The following is a 17918-nucleotide window of genomic DNA, read 5'->3' as shown; positions in this document are numbered from 1 at the left end:
GGGAAAACAGCCTTATCTTGGAGCATTTTTGTCAGAATTCCCAGTTCTACCCACTATTACTCTATCACCCCTATCTAAAATTATAGGTGACAGAAGCGTTATTATGAGAGATGGGAGACGCCGACTTGACCTCTATTTCAAGAGGTTTATCTTGAAGTCTTCCTCTAATAATCATTCTTGATGGGCTTTTGGTATGTTGGGAATCCAGCACACTAGAACAAGAGCGTACTGGGAAAATGGAATGGTTTTTGGAGTCAGGTCTCAACTCTTCGCTTGCTGCCTGAGTGACTGCACAAGGTAATTATCTCAGAGGATTTTCTAAGGGCTAAATTTGAGAAGACAAGTGAAAGGCCTGACATGGTTAATCGGTAAGTACTCTAAGTTTTAGCTCCCTTTGAATTTGCTTAGGCCCTCTGTAATGTCCAGTGTTAAAAAACCAGAGGATGCCAGAAGTCTATAAATCGAAGGGAGCAGTAAAGGCCTTTATACTTAAGACAGAAGGAAAGCATGTGGAGGTGCTTACTGGGTGCTAAGAGTAAGTCCTACAGAATAAAGGGGGAAGATTAGCTGAAGTTGATTTGTGTCTATTCTCTGTCTCTTGCCCCATTAAATACAAAGCCCAGTTCACTGAAGTTGCCCAGAACACTTCTCCCTTTGTTCTCAGTTTATTCTTTTCATTGACCTTAAAATTAAGCTGTTGCTTTTTGTCCCAGTTCCTGGGAAACTCAGTTCTTTCGTCTCACAACCCCCATTGCATGCGTCCCTAGACGTTCGAAAACTCTTCAGTCATTTCTAGCCTGCGGATTCTAGCTGCGTTTAATCTTACTTAGGTTTCATAATGCCCCTAATGTTTGTGGCCCCTCTCTATTTTTGGTTCAGTTTATATCTTCTTACTCTTAAAGATTTTACCTCCACTTGTTCTTTCCTTTCTCTTTTCCAGTTCCTCATTGAACCTTGAATTTAAGTTTGCAAAACAGTTATAAGCAATGAAACATGGAAATGTTTAAACTTCACAGATGTGGGAGCAGGAGGGAGTCAGAAAGGAAAGGGGAAATACAGAAGAAGACTAATAGTGACCTTTATCGAGTGCTGATTCATTGGGCACTGATTAAGTGATGAGGGTGATCAAAGGACTTTTCATTGATGGCTCAATTATGTGCATGGACTGAAACTGCCAGTTCTCAGTCTTTGACCTCACCTCTTTATCAGGTGTCTCCTTGCACTGTAGGCAGCTCTCTCAGCCCTCGTAAAGAAATGCCAACTGATACTCAGTGAATTGCCCGAGAACCTACAAGAGTTGGTAGCTCCCTTGGTTTAGAATTCTAATTTCCTGAAACCCAGTCCAGGGTCCTGTATTGTCACATTCCCTTGCGTGGTTCCTTTAATTCAGACCCTGCTCCCAAGGACCTTATAGAACCAGCAATACCTGGCTGCCAAGAAAGTGATAGCTTCCTAAACATGAACATATTTTAAAAGTTAGATAACTTTAACCCTTTATCAAAGGCCATGTCCCTGAGTTTCATCACTTGTAACTTTTTTAGGTATTCTATCAGGTACGGGCCTCCACGTTTCATATGGTTGTTTCTGATTCCTGAAGTGTAGCCACCATGTAAACTGACTATTCTGCACGATGAGAATTTAGAACTCTTACACCGCCCCCACTTCTGCTCTCTGCATCAATGTAATTAGATCGCAGTGTTCAGTTTAAAAGGTGGTTATGGCTGTGTAAGTATACTATGGTTATGTTTCCTAAATTTTCCTAGAGGTGATACTGCCTCACTTTTTTGTTTGCTTTGCTGTCTGTGTAGCTGTCACTAATTTTTCCCAGTTACAACAGGAGTGTAAAACCCTCTGCGTATTCTTCATGAAATTAACAGTCCTTGCCCCAACCCTCCAACCCTCCCCTCCACACACCATTCCAAGAAGTTTCTCTCTTGGAACCCTTTGTCTTCCTGCTCTAATCCAAGCTAGTTGCATGTTTGAAACTATCTTTATTGTCTCTTTTTTGATTAGCTGGGTTTAAAAATTCTAGGTTAGAAATAATTATCTCCACATTTTGAAGGCATTACTCTAGTCCCTTCTAGATTCCAGTGTTGCTGATGAGACGCCTAATGCTAGTGTATATGTGTGATGCTAAATCTTTTGTTTATAACTTTTCCCCCTCTGCAGCTCTTAGGATCTTTTATCTGCAGTGTTCTGAAATCTCACAAGGATGTGCCTTTGTGTAGGTTTCTGAATAACTGTGCTGAGCGCTCAGCCCCTTTCATAGTAGAAACAGATTTTTCACTTTTGGTTAATTTTCTAGTATTTCTTTGAGAAATTTCCTCTTCATTTTGTTTTTATTTCTAAAACTCCTATTAATTCGATACTGGACCCTTTTTTTCCCCCTGTGTTTTTCATCTGTCTTTTTATTCTACTTTCTAGTAGATTCTTACCCACTCTTGCTACTTTTCTATTGATGTTTTAAGATTTGGGATATCATTTTTAATTTTGAAGAACTCTTTCCTATACTCTGTCACCTCTTAAAAAAATCCTCCTCTTGATTCATGGCTGAAATATCTTTTATCTGAGGATGCTAGTTAAAGAATAATTTTAAAAACCATTTTGTTCTCCTTTCTGTTTTTTTCAAATTCCAAACAGAAAAATGTTTGAAGGTACTGTATTTGTGAGTTGTGAGTCCCGAACCTACTTACTGGGAGATGCTGAGTATCTGAATGCTGAAACCATTTCTCCATTGGCTTTCATGTGCTCAGTTTCTCCAGAGAAAAATAGGGTTGGGAGAGGCCGAGCGGGGCGCGAGGAGGAGTGCCGGCGTTCTAGGAGAGGCAGAGAAGAGGCCCATAGCATTTCATCATGTAGTAGGAAAACTTCCACTCCTTTCATGTGTCTAGAACCTCGCTGATTCCCTATCTTTAGCATGATAAACTCGAGTCTTCTGCCTGGGGAAGGATGGGTAACGGCTCAGCTGCCCTGGACGGAAGAGAGGACTTGAGTGTCTGTTCCTTATCCAGGCTTAAGCAATGCCCATTTTCACTTCTGCCGCTCTGCTCCTCTCCCTTCGGCCTTCCAGGCACCTGCAGCTCCAAAGCCTTTCTGGGCTTCTGCTTTGTGAGTGACTTGATGCAGACAGTTTTCTCCCCTCTGCTAGCTCCTCCAGCTGCAGAGGCTGCCTGCGTTCAAATAACCTCTCTGTGGCGGAATAACCTGTGAAATGTATTTACCTTTTAGGTTGTTAAAAGGATTGAGGAAATTAATATGTGAGAAACACTTAAAACAATGCCTTCCATATGGTAAGCATTGAATAAGTGGTATTATTGCTGTCTGTCTTCCACAAATGTGTTGACATATCTCTTGTGCAGTCATCTCCTGTGTTTTTGTGTGGTTTGTGTGTGTGTGTGTGTGGGGGGGGGGGTATTCCTTTTTCATCCCTTTACTGTCATTTAAGTAGCAGCAGGTATACACAGGATTCGTTGTAATTTGAAGTCCTCTTTGTTAAAATTAGTCTTGCTTTATTAAAGCCCTAACCTTTCTGGGTGACTGGACACTCCACTAGGCTAATATAAAGCTCCCAGCTCCTCGGAAGCCACCGGATCGTCTGTCCTCCTCGGAAAGGCAGCTCATCTGTATAATGTCACACTTTCTAGGGAGAGCCCAGGATGGTACAGAGGAAGGTGCTTTGGCTCGGGGTCAGAAATCCCGGCCCCAGCACTTAGCACTGTGTAACTGACAAGCCTCTTCAGCCTGTTTCTTCCTCTGTTACAATAAGCCAAAATTTTTTCTAAGACTGGCAGGGCCTGGTTCCCGGCAGGGGTTTGAGTTTGAGAGCAGAACTGTGTGCTTGGGTCGCAGCAAGGCGATGGGGCGCAACCGGGAGATTTTCTCCGCCAAATGCCGCCCCGGCTCCAGCCCCAGGCAAAGGCCAGTCAGGATTAGGTGGGGGGGCCCTGCGAGCTCCGCCCCTCTCCTCCCGGGGACCGCGGGGCACGAGCCGGAGCGGCCAGGCGCCCTCAGCAAACATGGCCGCCGCGCCGGCGTCCGCCCGCTGGGGGCCGCGCTGCCGCCTGGGAATCGCGGGCCCGGCGTCCCGCGCGGTCACGTGACGGGGCGGTGCTCGCGGCGGCCTGCGGAGTGGGGGCCGCCGGGCGAGCTTCCCAGGGGGCCGGGCCTCGCGCGTGCACGTGCCCGCTGCTCGCGCTCGCCGTCCTGGGCGCTGCCGGTGAGGAGCCGGGGCCGCGGGAGCGGGGGGAGTCGGGGGAGCGGGGCGCCGCTGCCGAGGCCCCGGGGGCCGGGCCGGCCTGGGGGTGGGGTCGGCGGGCCTGCGCCCCTGCCGAGGCCCGGGTCTCCGCGCCCGGACGTTGGCCGCGGGGCTGCCGGAGCCCGAGCTGCCGAGGGCCGGCCGGGCAGGCGCACCGGTCAGGGCGCGAGGGCCGATTTCCTCCCGGAAGGCCGCGGGCGCCCGGGGAGTTCATGCCTCCTCGGGCGTCTCCTGAGTGGGCGCGGGCGCGGCGCCGGGGGCTCCTTCGGCCTTTCCGGATGTGCCGGGTTGACGTCCAGTGCAGGGACGAGCCGTCTCGGTACCTCGGCGGGTGTGCCGCAGCCCTGGGCCGTCACGAGGCGGCCGGGTACCCGGGCCCCACTCCTGAACCGGGAAGGGGGAGACAGGCTTCGCGTGCTCAGTTGGGGGGACCGCTCTGCCTTTGGACAATTTGCTAACCAGCTGGTCTCTGGATGTTTTTTTAATCATTTTGTCTTTACTTTCAGAGCCTTGTATCAAAATTTCCTTATAACCAAAGAGTAAGGCCGCTGATAGGGAATTCCTTATATAGCAGATTGCTAACTCCTGTATTGTGTCCTGAGCTGGGGCGTGCTGTGGACCCCATGATCTTCACACTGAAGACGTGAAGATCTGAAGTGCGTCAGAGTCCAGCCTACCTAAAGAAAAGTTCAAAAGGATAGCCATCATCTTCTCCTTAGCTGCCAGAGGAGGCAGGCACTCCAAAATCAGACTTGCAGAAGCCCAGGTTCATAGGCTCAGTCTCTGTAAGCTTTGTGGCTAGATTGGTTTCATAATCCTCAGAGAAGAATTGCCGTAATTTTTGAGGACTGTTTCAATTTGCCTTGTTCCTTTTCTTTTTGCAGGGAAGAAATAATGCTCTCAGCATGTCTGCACACTCCATGCTCTGTGAACGAATCGCCATAGCCAAAGAACTGATCAAGAGAGCAGAATCACTTTCTAGATCAAGGAAAGGTGGCATAGAAGGGGGTGCAAAACTGTGTAGCAAACTGAAGGCAGAATTAAAGTTCTTACAGAAAGTAGAAGCTGGGAAAGTAGCTATTAAGGAATCCCATTTACAGAGCACTAATCTAACACACCTAAGAGCCATAGTGGAATCCGCTGAAAACCTGGAAGAAGTTATTAGTGTTCTTCATGTCTTTGGTTACACAGATACCTTGGGAGAAAAGCAGACCCTTGTGGTGGATGTAGTTGCAAATGGTGGTCATACTTGGGTGAAAGCCATTGGTCGAAAGGCTGAAGCTCTGCATAACATTTGGCTGGGCAGGGGCCAGTATGGGGACAAAAGCATCATTGAGCAGGCTGAAGACTTCCTCCAGGCCAGTCGCCAGCAGCCAGTGCAGTATAGCAATCCGCACATCATCTTTGCATTTTACAACAGTGTCTCCAGCCCCATGGCAGAGAAGCTGAAGGAAATGGGCATATCTGTGAGGGGAGACATCGTGGCCGTTAACTCCCTTTTAGGTCACCCTGAAGAGCTGCAGCCCAGTGAGAGCGAATCCGATGACGAGGGCCCTGAACTTTGGCAGGTGACCAGGGTAGACCGAGAAAATATACTGGCAAGCGTTGCCTTTCCAACAGAGATTAAGGTCGATGTGTGCAATAAAGTAAATCTGGACATTACTACTTTAATCACATATGTGTCTGCCCTCAGCTATGGAGGTTGCCACTTTATCTTCAAAGAAAAAGTCCTCACGGAACAAGCAGAGCAGGAGAGGAAGGAGCAGGTTCTCCCACAGCTGGAGGCATTCATGAAGGACAAGGAGTTATTTGCTTGTGAATCTGCTGTCAAGGACTTTCAGTCTATTCTAGATACCTTAGGAGGACCTGGGGAGAGAGAGAGGGCCACTGTGCTAATTAAGCGAATTAATGTGGTGCCAGACCAGCCTTCTGAACGTGCCTTGAGACTCGTGGCCAGTTCAAAAATCAATAGCCGTTCATTAACGATTTTTGGGACGGGAGACACCCTAAAAGCCATCACGATGACTGCCAACAGTGGTTTTGTCAGAGCCGCCAACAACCAAGGTGTTAAATTTAGTGTGTTTATCCATCAGCCCAGAGCACTCACTGAGAGCAAAGAGGCTCTAGCCACCCCCTTACCAAAAGGCTACACAAATGACAATGAACACTGATGCTCTCCTTTAAATACTGTAATGGGAATAAGTTATTTATACCAAAGGCTGGGTCTTTCCATCTTAATTGGAAGGAAAAAGAAGTTCTATAGTAAAAATAATACTTAGAACTCTTAAACCAGTGGAGTTGATTGAGTGTTTCATCTGTAAAATATATAATCTCCTGAAGTAAAAAAAAAGCACTGGAGATGACCTTGCTTACCAAACTGTATGCATTATAGCAATTAAGAGCGTAAATGCCTCTATATAAGGCTGTATCACAATACTTTGATTTGTTTGGTTCAGTAGGGCTACAATCCCCCTACTGATAATTGCATTTTCTGGGATATGGCTACACTGCATCTTGCATTAAATATCTGGAGAAAACTGAAGCTTGTTTTTCGTTATATTGGTTTATCGGTTGATAGGAGTTGAAGCTGGAAGGTAATAGTTTATAATTGATTTTAGATTCTAAAGTTATGGCCATTATTAATGAAAAGAATCTTATTGCTATGTCAGGCACAATCTGGTGGATGTGTTCCCAAAGAGTCCATTCATATAGAAGGAAATAAAGTGAGTTCTGATCACATGAGTCTCCTGAATCTGTTGATACACTTGTGAAAAGAAGGCCAACAGTCACACTACTATGAACCTAGGACATTAAAGGTAAAATACTGATTTGAATAAATTGAAAAAGAATGTATAAAACATTTTAAAAGAATTCAGATTTTACTTTTAAGGACAAAGAGTCTCCATGTTGCAAGTATTTGAATTATGAATACTACCTTGTTCCTTTTGCAAGTGACAGGTGACGACTGCCTTACCTGACTTTCATGAGATAGTGGTGGGGGAGATTCCTTGCCTGTTGCATGACCCAAGTTGTAATTAAAAAGAAATTTTTATGTCTCAATTGCATTAGGTGCTTTATTAATTTGCAACAAAGCAAGGAAACGAATTGGCTAAGTACCTATGCATTCACCACGTTTTAAAAATTGGTAAATTGAGCCTTAGAGCTTTAAGTATTAACTTAACTTAAGCTAAGGGTGGGAGCCAGTATTAGAACTTGATTTTGTGTCCTCACAGCCTGATTTCTTTCTCCTCTGCCAATTTTCCTATTTTGTGAGAAGGGAAACTCAATTTCCAGCCACACTGTTGGGGAGGTGGAATTTGATTATTGGGGTCCATAAACACCCAGAAATGAATGTGATATTAAGTGTCTGGGAAGTTCCTCTTGGGAAAGATTCTGTTACTAACTCAGAACACGTTTCCTAGGGGAGAAGGCCATGATTGGGGTTCCAATTTAGTGTGGAGAGGTATATTTAACTTGTATCGCAACTGAAATTGTCTAGTGTTAGAAATTGGACTTAGGTCTTTTTGAGCTCCCATTAAGGAGTACCAAGCATTATTATAATAATTTAGTGTGAAAGATGAATAATTGATCTTTGCTCTAAGGAATTAGTCTGAAATGGAGGTAAACAACTCAAGTGTAATTAATGTAAAGACTAAACTAGAACTAAACTTTAAAAGAATTATGTTTAAAAGACTATGGGGACAGAGTAAGGAAGGAAGTCTTGTATGGGGTCAGGAAGTCAGAGAGGAAGTGACATTTGAGGGTTTTTAGTGGGAGATTTTACAAGATGCGTACAGGGAGTGGATGGAAAAGTGCAGAAGCGAGTGTGAATTCGAGGGCCTATTCAGAGTCGAGGCTCACATGGATAGTTTATAAAACTGGAGATGAAGCTGGAAAAGTAGACAGTTCTCTGAAGAGTCTGGCATTCGAGAGCCATTGGCAATTCTTAAGAAGCAATGGGCAGTGACCAGCTTGCTTAGGAAAACAAAAACCTGTAGTGTGGAGGAAGAATTAAAGGAAGGAAAGATGAGACTACATAATGGCCTTGGGTAGAGCAGTAACGTGATGTGAAGTCACGGGTGTATGCTACATTTCTTCAAGGCAGAATTGACATATTTATTCATTCGTTCATTCACTTAATAAATAGTCATTAGTGTCCGTCACGTGCCAGACACGGAATGAAGGGCTGAGCTCTCAGGGAGTAGCGGGAAGAAGGTAGCTTGCTGTCCTTGCCCACTGTGAAGTGATGCCCAAGAACTTAGAATCTGCCAACCGGACTGTGTACAGCACAGCAGTCTTTGAGGAAGCTGCTTCCTGAAGTGGCCATAGCTGGGCCACTTTTTCTTATGTTTAGATATCAATCCCGTTGCTCTAAAAAATAATATGGAGCACAACACCATAAGTACTGTGAAAGTATTTAACATGGTAAGATGTGTTCCATTTACTCCCCCTGTCTCTGTCCCAAGATGAGAACTTTGGCATGCTCTTGTTTGGGGACAGGGGGTATATCCCAGTTTGTGTACTAGCAGCCTGGTCATCTCAGATCGTTACTGTATTGGGAAGGGTTTCAGATTCGTTTTATGTTAAAATCCAAGGAGGCAGCCTTAAAAAAGTTGTAGCATGGGGCCAGGCCCTGTGGCATAGAAAAAAAGCTGCAGCAAAAATTCAGTTTAAGAATATACACGCAAACATCCCAGATAAAATGGGTCCCAGTCGCCCTGTGGGAATCTTGTTCCCAAGAGGATAAAAGGCAGAGATGAGTCCCCAACCTTCATATGAGGGACTCGGGGCTTAACCTCCATGCTGGCTAGAATCAGAGGCACGAGGCCTCCTTGAGATAAAGAGGTAATCCCAAGACCCCCACATGAAGCCAGGACAGTTGAAAGGCCAGAATATTTTACGTGATACTGTGTTCCTCATTTTAATTACGCCAGGGACCGTATAATATCTGGTTGTTCCACTGTTAGTGATGTTAAGTATTGTCCCGTGAATAAGGTGGTGACAGCCAGAGCTTTCCATTGTAAAGTTATGTTTTTCCCCTTGGGACTAGTAAATTAATAGGAAGTAATATTTTTGTACGAATGTGAATACTCAGCTCCTCACTGCCCTTTCACCTCGTGATTTTAGCATGCGTTGAATCTGAATCAGTTATTTCATTCAGAATGACAAAATGATGATTTCCCTAACTGCCATTTCCTTCACACTTATTAGCTATCATTCTTCCATTACAAAGAGCTTCCCCTATGAACTGAGGCCATGTGGTTCCCATGTAATACAGCTCTTTCTGGAGTGGCAGGATATATCCTTAATTCCTCCTCTCACAAGTGATTTTTAGAGTAAGGGGTTGGTGTAATAGTCACCTCCAATAGCAGCAGTGAATTTTTTGGAAAGAGATTCTATTTGTGAGTACCATATCAGACTTAGGAATTACATACTGTCATGCATTGCTTAACGACAGGGGCACATTCTGAGAAATGCGTTGTTAGGTGATTGCATTGTTGTGCGAATACCATAGAATGTATTACACAAACCTAGATGGTGTAGCCTACTACACATCCAGGCTGTATGGTACTAATCTTATGAGACCACTATTGTACATGTGATCCAATGTTGACCAAAATGTCATTATGGGATGCATGACAGTATTCAAATGTGCCCAAATCAATTACACTTATTATTCTCTTTTTGTTATAATGATTTAATTCATTTTATTTTATTTTTAAAATAAGGCTTTTTTTTTTTTAGAGCAGTTTTAGGATTATAGCAAAATTAAGGGAAAGGTACAGAGATTTCCCGTATGCTCCCTGCCCCGGCACATGCATAGCCTCCCCCGTTATCAACATCCCCTGCCAGATGGTACATTTGTTACAACTGATGAACCTACCTACATTGACACATCATAATCACCCAAAGTCCATAGTTTACGTTAGACATCACTCCTGGTGGTGTACATTTTATGTGTTTGGACAGATGTATAATGACATGTATCCATCATCATGATATCACAGGTATCACAGAGTATTTCACTACCCTAAAAATCTTCTGTGCCTCCTCATCCCTCCCTCCCATTCCAAGCCCCTGACAACCACTGATCTTTTTACTGCTTCCATAGTTTTGCCTTTTCCAGAATGTTATATAGTTGGAATCATCCAGCCTTATCAGACTGCTTCTTTCACTTATTGAGGTATATTGGACATACAGAATCGTAATATATTTAAAGTGTATATGGTAGTGATTTGATATATGTGTACATGGGAAAGGATAACCCCCATCTAGTTAATTAACACACTATCACACATATTTATTTTTTTGGTGAGAACATGTAAGTTCTATTCTCTTACTAAATTTCACTATATTATTAACTATAGCAACTATCGTCACTATGTTTTAGATTAGATCCTCAGACGTTATGCATTTTATAGCTGAAAATTTGTACCCTTTTACCAACCTCTCCCTATTTCCTCAACCCGCAGCACCTGGCAACCACTTTTCTACTCTCTATTTCTATGAGTTTGACTATTTTTTAGATTTCACATATAAATGATACCCTGTAGTGCTTGTCTGTTTCTGCCTGACTTATTTCATATAGCATAGTGCCCTCAGTTTCCACCCATATTGTTGCAAATGGCAGGATTTCCTTCTTTCTCATGGTTGAATAATATTCCATTGTGTGTGTGTGTGTGTGTGTGTGTGTACCTCACATCTTCTTTATCCATTCATCCATTGATGGACACTTAGGTTGTTCCCATATATTGGTTATTATGCATAATGCTGCAATGAATGTGGGAATGTAGATATTTCTTCAATATCCTGTTTTCATTTCCTTTGGGTATATTCCAAGAAGTGAGATTCCTGCATCATAGGGTAGTTATATTTTTAATTTTTTGAGGATCCTCCATATTGTTTTCCATAGTGACTGCACCAATTTCCATTGCTATAAACAGTGCGTAAGACTTCTCTTTTCTCTCTCCACATCCTTGCCAACACTTGTTATTTCTTATCTTTTTCATAATAGCCATTCTAATAGGTGTGAGGTGATATTTCATTGTGGTTTGCATTTCTCTGGTGATTAGTGTTGTCAAACACTTTTTCATGTACCTGTTGGCCATTTGTATGTTTTCTTTGGAAAATGTCTATTCAGGTCTTTTGCTCATTTTTTAATCAGACTTTTGTTCTTGAGTTCTTTATATATTTTGGATATTAAGCCCTTAACAGAGATGTGATTCACAAGTATTTTCTCCCATTCTCATTTTGTTGATGATTTTCTGTGAGATGCAGAACTTTTTTAGTTTAATGTACTCCAATTTGTTTATTTTTGCTTCAGTGTTCTTTGCTTTTGGTGTCAAATCCAAAAAATCATTGTCAAGACCAATGTCAAGGAGCTTAGCCCCTGTGTTTTCTTCTAGTAGTTTTATGGTTTCAGGTCTTAAGTTCAAGTTTTTAATTCACTTTGAGTTGATTTTTGTGTATGGTGTAAGATAGTGGTCCAGTTTGAGTCTTTTGCATGTGGCTGTCCAGTTTTCTCAAAATCCCTTAGTAGAGACTGTCATTTCCCCCTCGTATATTCTTTTGGCTCCTTTGTCTTAAATTCATTGACCATATATGCGTGGGTTTATTTCTGAGCTCTCTATTCTGTTTCATTGATTTATGTGTCTGTTTTTATGCCAATACCATACTGTTTTGAATAATATAGCTTCATAATATAGTTTGAAATCAGGAAGAATGATGCCTCCAGCTTTGTTCTTTCTAGGATTGCTTTGGCTATTTGGGGTCTTTTGTGGATCCATACAGATTTTACCATTGGTTTTTCTACTTCTGTGAAAAATGCCATTGGAATTTTGATAGGGATTGGGTTGAATCTGTAGATTGCTTTGGGTAGTATGGACACTTTAACAATGTCAATTCTTCCAATCAATGAGCATGGAATATCTTAACATTTATTTGTGACTTCTTCAATTTCTTTCATCAATGTCTTATAGTTTTCAGCATACAGATCTTTCACCTTCTTGGTTAAATTTAGTCCTAGGTATTTTAGTCTCTTAATGCAATTGTAAATGAGTTAGTTTTCTTAATTTCTCTTTTATTAGTAAATAGAAATCATTATAACTTCACATGCAATTGTAAGAAATGATACAGAGAAAATCCAGGTACGCTTTACACACTTTCCCCTATAGTAACATCTGGCAAAACTATAGTATAATATCACAATAAGAATATTGACATTGATTATATCAAGATATAGAATATTTTTATCACCACAGGATCTCTCATGTTGCCCTTTTAGTTATTATTCTTGTGGTTTAATTCTGTGGATGTTGACTGGTAGAAATCCCTTCGAAGTCCCTGTGTCCTTTTGACATAATCCCGTTATCTTTGGTTTCTTCTTTTCTGAACAAACAAGATTTCTCAGAATTACCTGTACTTTCCTACCAGAGGGATCTGGAATCAGCTGTTTCTTCAAGGAGACTTTAATAGCCAATGGCATTTCAAAATAAAATTTTGATGGCGAAGCCTACTCATCAATACTTTGTTGTCATTTCTCCTGGCCTTTCAATGCACAAAGGTGGAAATGTTTATATGTTTCAAAGTACTTAATTATGTTGGTATCTTCAACTCAAATCAGCATTGTAAGATTTTTGCTTAACATTAATTTTAAACTCTTTTCTCTTGCTCTGCAAATCTTCTTTCCTAACGTAATTTCTTGTTTGATTTATACTATGGTATATATGAAAACTTTTCAAAACACTAATATTACTGATTACAATAAAGTCCCTAAATGAATGTAAACATTTCTTCTTCTCATTACATCCCATAAGGATATATGGTTAAAGTACTGTTTTAAAGTCATATAAATATTTTTTTCCTTGTGAGGTTATGTGACTAATTTGATGTACAGTTAGGTTCATGGGTATGAGTTTATTATCAATTTTAGTGTTTTTTAAACAGTTTTATTCTTTAATATATATAACATTTATGTAGTTCAAGAGTAAAAACTAGGGGCCGGCCCTATGGCTGAGTGGTTAATTTTGCATGCTCGGCTTTGGCACCCCAGGGTTTTCACTGGTTTGGATCCTGGGCGCGGACATGGCACTGCTCATTAGGCCACGTTAAGGTGGTCACATGCCAAAACTAGAACACCCACAACTAAAAATATACAACTATGTACTTGGGGAATTTGGGGAGAAAAAAGCAGGAAAAAAGTAAAAACTATATTAAAAAATGTCATCAGAAAAGTATTCTTTCTGGATCTTTCTTTCTACCCCAACATAAATCCATTTTTATTCATTTCATAGTTTCTTTTCCTTCCTTCCTTCCTTCCTCCCTTCCTAAATGTCCTCTCCAGGCCTAAATTAATCACTTATAAAACAGAGAGAGAGAACTAAATGAATTATCTTCAACTTCAGTCAGTGGCTCCATTGTTTCAAGTTTTTCTTTTCTTTTTCCAAACAAGGCGAGTAGAGAGGTGGTTTCATGATCTGACATTAACCCCTGAGGATCCACTAGTCATTTGTGAGCCCCTCGATGTGAAAGACACTGTTCCTGATGCCAGGAAGGCAAAGGTGAACGAGGGTGTCTCAGGTCCAGTCCTCATGGAGCTTTATGTATATCCCCATAATTCTATTCTCAGGACTAAGATGTGATCGTGCTAATTAGTCCTAACATACAATTCATAAATCCAGCTGAATGAATTGCTCTCCATTTCATGAGATCAGGATACTTAGGAATCAATTTGTGACATGGATGTATTTTCCTAACCGTCGTGCAATTAAGAATGCTGGAGATAAAAAGCACTGTGGAGGTCATATTTGCCCAACCCATCTTATAGGTGAAAACAGTTCTAGAGAAAGGGTCAGAGAGCCAGAATTCAGTTTGCTAGTTACCAGCTCTTCCCACTGGGAGGCAGCACAACGTAATGGTTAGACCTTGGCCGTGGAGCAGGCAGGCCCTCATCTGATTCCTCATTTACCCCTCTCTGTGGGAGCCCTGGGCCAGTAACCTAACCTCACCAAGCTTTAGCCTCCTTATCCATAAAATAAGATAGTATCTATTTCATAAGGTTGTTGTGAGGGTTAAAATGAAATAAGATACCGTATGTACACCATTTAAAGCAGAATCTGGCACAAAGTAGAGGCCTAGTAACCATCAGTTCTTGTTAATTATACTTCCTGTACCTTTTATATGTAATTGCTTTTAATTTTCATACTAATTATTTGGTCTTGGAATAATTTGTACATTTGCAAATATACAATATAACATTTATAATAAATATACTATACTGTACTATACTATGCTATACTATACTATAATATATATGCTACACACACGTGTGCACACGCACAAACTTTCGGAACCTTTTCTTTCGCATCACTTGACCGTCTATCAATTTGCATCTCAACTACTTTTCATTTTGAGAATTCCAATTCCTTCTGATTGTCTGAATCCTGAAACAATTGCTCCCCTTCCCTTAACTGCTGGTAATGATTCTGGCAATAACTCAGACATTGCAAGTAGAAGACCATGTGAGGCTTGAGAATGACGCTCCATGACCGTACACTGCCCAGAACAGGAGTGCTAACAATTTTTAAAGAAGTCTCTTTTCTGTTTCTGTGATGAAGAGCACACCGGTTTGGGATACCTTTCCTCTGTGTCTGTGTGTACTTTGGGCGGAAGGTGTGGCGTTGGGAGGCTGGAACTTTTGTGGGCAGGTAAATTGCATGTGGGGGGAAGTTTCAATGCTGATGGCATACAGTTCCAGCACTCCTGGGTGTACAGACAGATCTTGGTCCCCAGATTCAAGACTGGTCATCTACACATATGCCGCTTGCCACCTGTTCACCTGATTCTGAGTTTTCCTCTGACCAAACACACTGGAGCCCTCGAGGAAGACAGTGATGGGAGGGATGATGAAGCCCCCTACTCCGCCAAGGTCACCTGGAGAAAGCAAGGAGAACTATGTGACATTTAGTTCTTAAGGACCAACTTCAGTTCTGATTCTAGTTGAAGTTCTTGTCTTTGTTCATCCTTTTTCCTTACCTCATAAGCCACCCTAAATCCTTTTCTCAATCGAAGTGTTGGTACAAGTAAAATAAGCCCCTACTAAATATTCTGTGATTTTAATAACCATCAATTTGTTATTTAAAGAGATGTATGACAAAAGGAGTGAATCATACAGTGTTGCCAGCAGAGCATTTTTGGATGTGATGTGTGATTCTATTTTCCATATTTTACCATGAATAATACGAAGGAAGTGAAAATTTTTGGTACATAAGCAGAATTTGGGAGGGGGGAACCATCTCACAATATTTATATTCCCTGTGTCATTTTCAGACTTGATGTCTGTGTCGTCAGTTCTAGTTTGCTCCATTATTAATACCACCATCTGGTGAGATTCTAGTCCTCCTGGCATTTCTGCTGTTGAAGATTCTTGTGATCTTAGTCCATGAAAGAAACAAATGGGCAATGCGTGAGTTGGGACCAGAAAGTAAACTTTGTTCTACTGGCTTACGAGGGTGTCTGTGCATTCTCTGCTGTTCCTCTTCTCTTTCTGTTTTGCACAATGTGTACCGAACTAAGGGAACATATCATACTCTTCCATGTGATTTCTAGAATACGGAACATTGATTCAAAAGAAAACAATGTGACAGTGGGACAAGGTTACAACCCTAAAGAAAATCCTGCAGGAAGAAAATCAGATGGGAGATGCTAATAGATTGTACTCATTTTTGAATTTCTGAGAACTGAGTTGGGCCATGGTTTCACTACAGCAGAGTGGTTGTTTTTCTTTCCACTTTATCGAGGATAAGATGGGAGCCAAGCAGAGTGGTGGATTAGAAAAGTGCATGAATGAAGAGGGAAAACCAACAGAAATAAGCTAATCAAAACAAAAGCAAAACTCGAGCTGGAAAGCCAACCAAGTGTCTCCACGTAAAGTTAGGGAGCAGAGTGTGCTCACGGGCAACGGAATCCCCAGGTAGGTCTGTTGTTGGTGTTTCCTCAGTGGGGTCCCTGGACTCCGAGCAGCTGTCATCCAGGTTAGTAACATTGTTGATGTCTGATTCCCAGATCAACTCTTGACTGGTCTCCTCAGTAGAGAGGGGTCCCTCCGTGGTTGCTTCATTTTCAACTGGCTCGGTAACCACAGTGTAATCATCTGCTGAGCTTTGGCTAGGTGGAAAGTTATTTCTTCTGTAAGCATTGGACTTATGTTCTCACGGGGCAAACTTCGAGATAACTCTGAAAAATAAGTGACACGTGGCTCTATATTAGATTGTTTTCTTCATTCTGCTAAGTTTATCCCATTTTTAAATCAAGGCAATTAAATAAGAGAAAAGGGACAATGACAAGCTATTTTAGGAAAAATTTGCTTTCCCTTAAGAATCATGCCTGCATCACAATGATCCAATTAAAGCAAGCCCCTCTTCCCTCCCTTTGGCAAGAACTGCTCTTGAGCTCTAAGTATTGATACAAGGTGATCAGATAACCAGGTCTGGAAATTAATGAATTTGTCAAATCTGTGCATTGTAAGGCAGTTGATACATTAAATCAAGGCATTGTCTTCCATAAAACCAACATTGGTATTTGAAAGTTTCAGGAGAAGAAATCATCTTTGCTACATCTAGAAATCAGCAGAAATATACGGCAGTCAACCCAACACAGTTAAATTTCACCACAATTTCCCTCACGACCCTTGCTTTTCCTTGCTCAAATCTGTCCAGACAGTGGTTTAGGTGACTGAAGTGTTCTGTGCCTTGCCGGGGATGGGACTGTGACAGGCCAGCAACACGGAGAATGAACTTTTCATTAAGGAAGAAACAAAGTCACAGTGAATAAATTTTCTTATCAATGAACTCCCAAGTGGCAAAGTAGAGAACGACAAAAAGTTTTCAACTTCAGAATCAGCATAGCAAAATACAAGCTGGCAAAGACAAATAAAGATTAAATTTACCTCGCCCCCTTTACTGATACCACCCAAATCAGAGCTGTTAAACCCAAAAGGCTCAAAATAATGCCTCAGTGTTTTGGCAAATGTTTGAAAGTGTGAGGAATCGAATGGAACTGAAGCACATGGCAGCTAATTGAGTCAGATTAGACGCATTTAATGAGACTCTTGTCCTTTAGTATTAGTTTTCTCCACCCATTTTGAAATGTTGCTGCATGCATGAATAGACTTTGTAAGTAAAAGTTCAGATTTCTTCCAGTTCCATCACCACAGAAAAATCTGGAAGTTTCACTTAGTTCCCACACAGAAGAGCTCGGGTGAGGTCAGAGGGTATGAGAGGAGAGGTGGCCAGCAGGATGGCAACTACAGAAAAGGCCAGGAGGGGGCGCAGGCCAGGAGATCAGGGCATCCTCGTTGGTGCTGCTCTAGGATGCCCTGGATGGAGCAGCAGTTCACCATGGATGAGGGAAGCTGAGCTTCCAGAAAGTCTGCATTTTGCCTCTGCCTCCTGTGTGACCCCATCTCCTCAGGTGTAGGTGACAGAGGTAACCACTCCCCGGAGGAGTGGGGGTCAAATGAGCTGTGCCCATCCAGGGCCTGATCCTGTCACAGGCTTGGTGAACAGGGCCTGTTCTCTGCTCAGACCAATGACAGGTGGGGCATAATCCAAAGACAGCAAGGCCCCATTTTAAACTGTATATTTTTCCTGTAAAAATTGATTTC

At 42.1% G+C, this 17918-nt stretch overlaps 1 protein-coding gene across 2 annotated transcripts; it reads left to right on the top strand.

Annotated features, from left to right (window-relative positions):
* The first annotated feature begins 4099 nt into the window (after window positions 1-4099).
* C8H7orf25 (chromosome 8 C7orf25 homolog) lies at window positions 4100-6992 on the top strand. 2 transcript variants are annotated; one of them, XM_046669639.1, is made up of 2 exons: window positions 4100-4216; window positions 5140-6992. In XM_046669639.1, the coding sequence occupies exon 2, from the start codon at window positions 5161-5163 to the stop codon at window positions 6424-6426; it is 1266 nt and encodes a 421-aa protein (XP_046525595.1). In that variant the 5' UTR covers window positions 4100-4216; window positions 5140-5160; the 3' UTR covers window positions 6427-6992. The 2 variants fall into 2 exon arrangements, with proteins under 2 accessions (XP_046525595.1, XP_046525596.1); XM_046669640.1 differs by lacking the exon at window positions 4100-4216 and adding an exon at window positions 4315-5040.
* The last annotated feature ends 10926 nt before the right edge of the window (window positions 6993-17918 follow it).

The sequence above is a fragment of the Equus quagga genome, chromosome 8 (assembly GCF_021613505.1).
Source record: "Equus quagga isolate Etosha38 chromosome 8, UCLA_HA_Equagga_1.0, whole genome shotgun sequence".
Lineage (NCBI taxonomy): Eukaryota > Metazoa > Chordata > Mammalia > Perissodactyla > Equidae > Equus > Equus quagga.
Note: the sequence above shows the minus strand (reverse complement) of the source record. Positions and strands in the feature narration are given on the sequence as shown.

What these genes read in the sequence shown, in the direction of transcription:
- C8H7orf25 (XM_046669639.1), top strand. Translation starts at nt 5,161, where the DNA reads ATGTCTGCACACTCCATGCTCTGTGAACGAATCGCCATAGCCAAAGAA.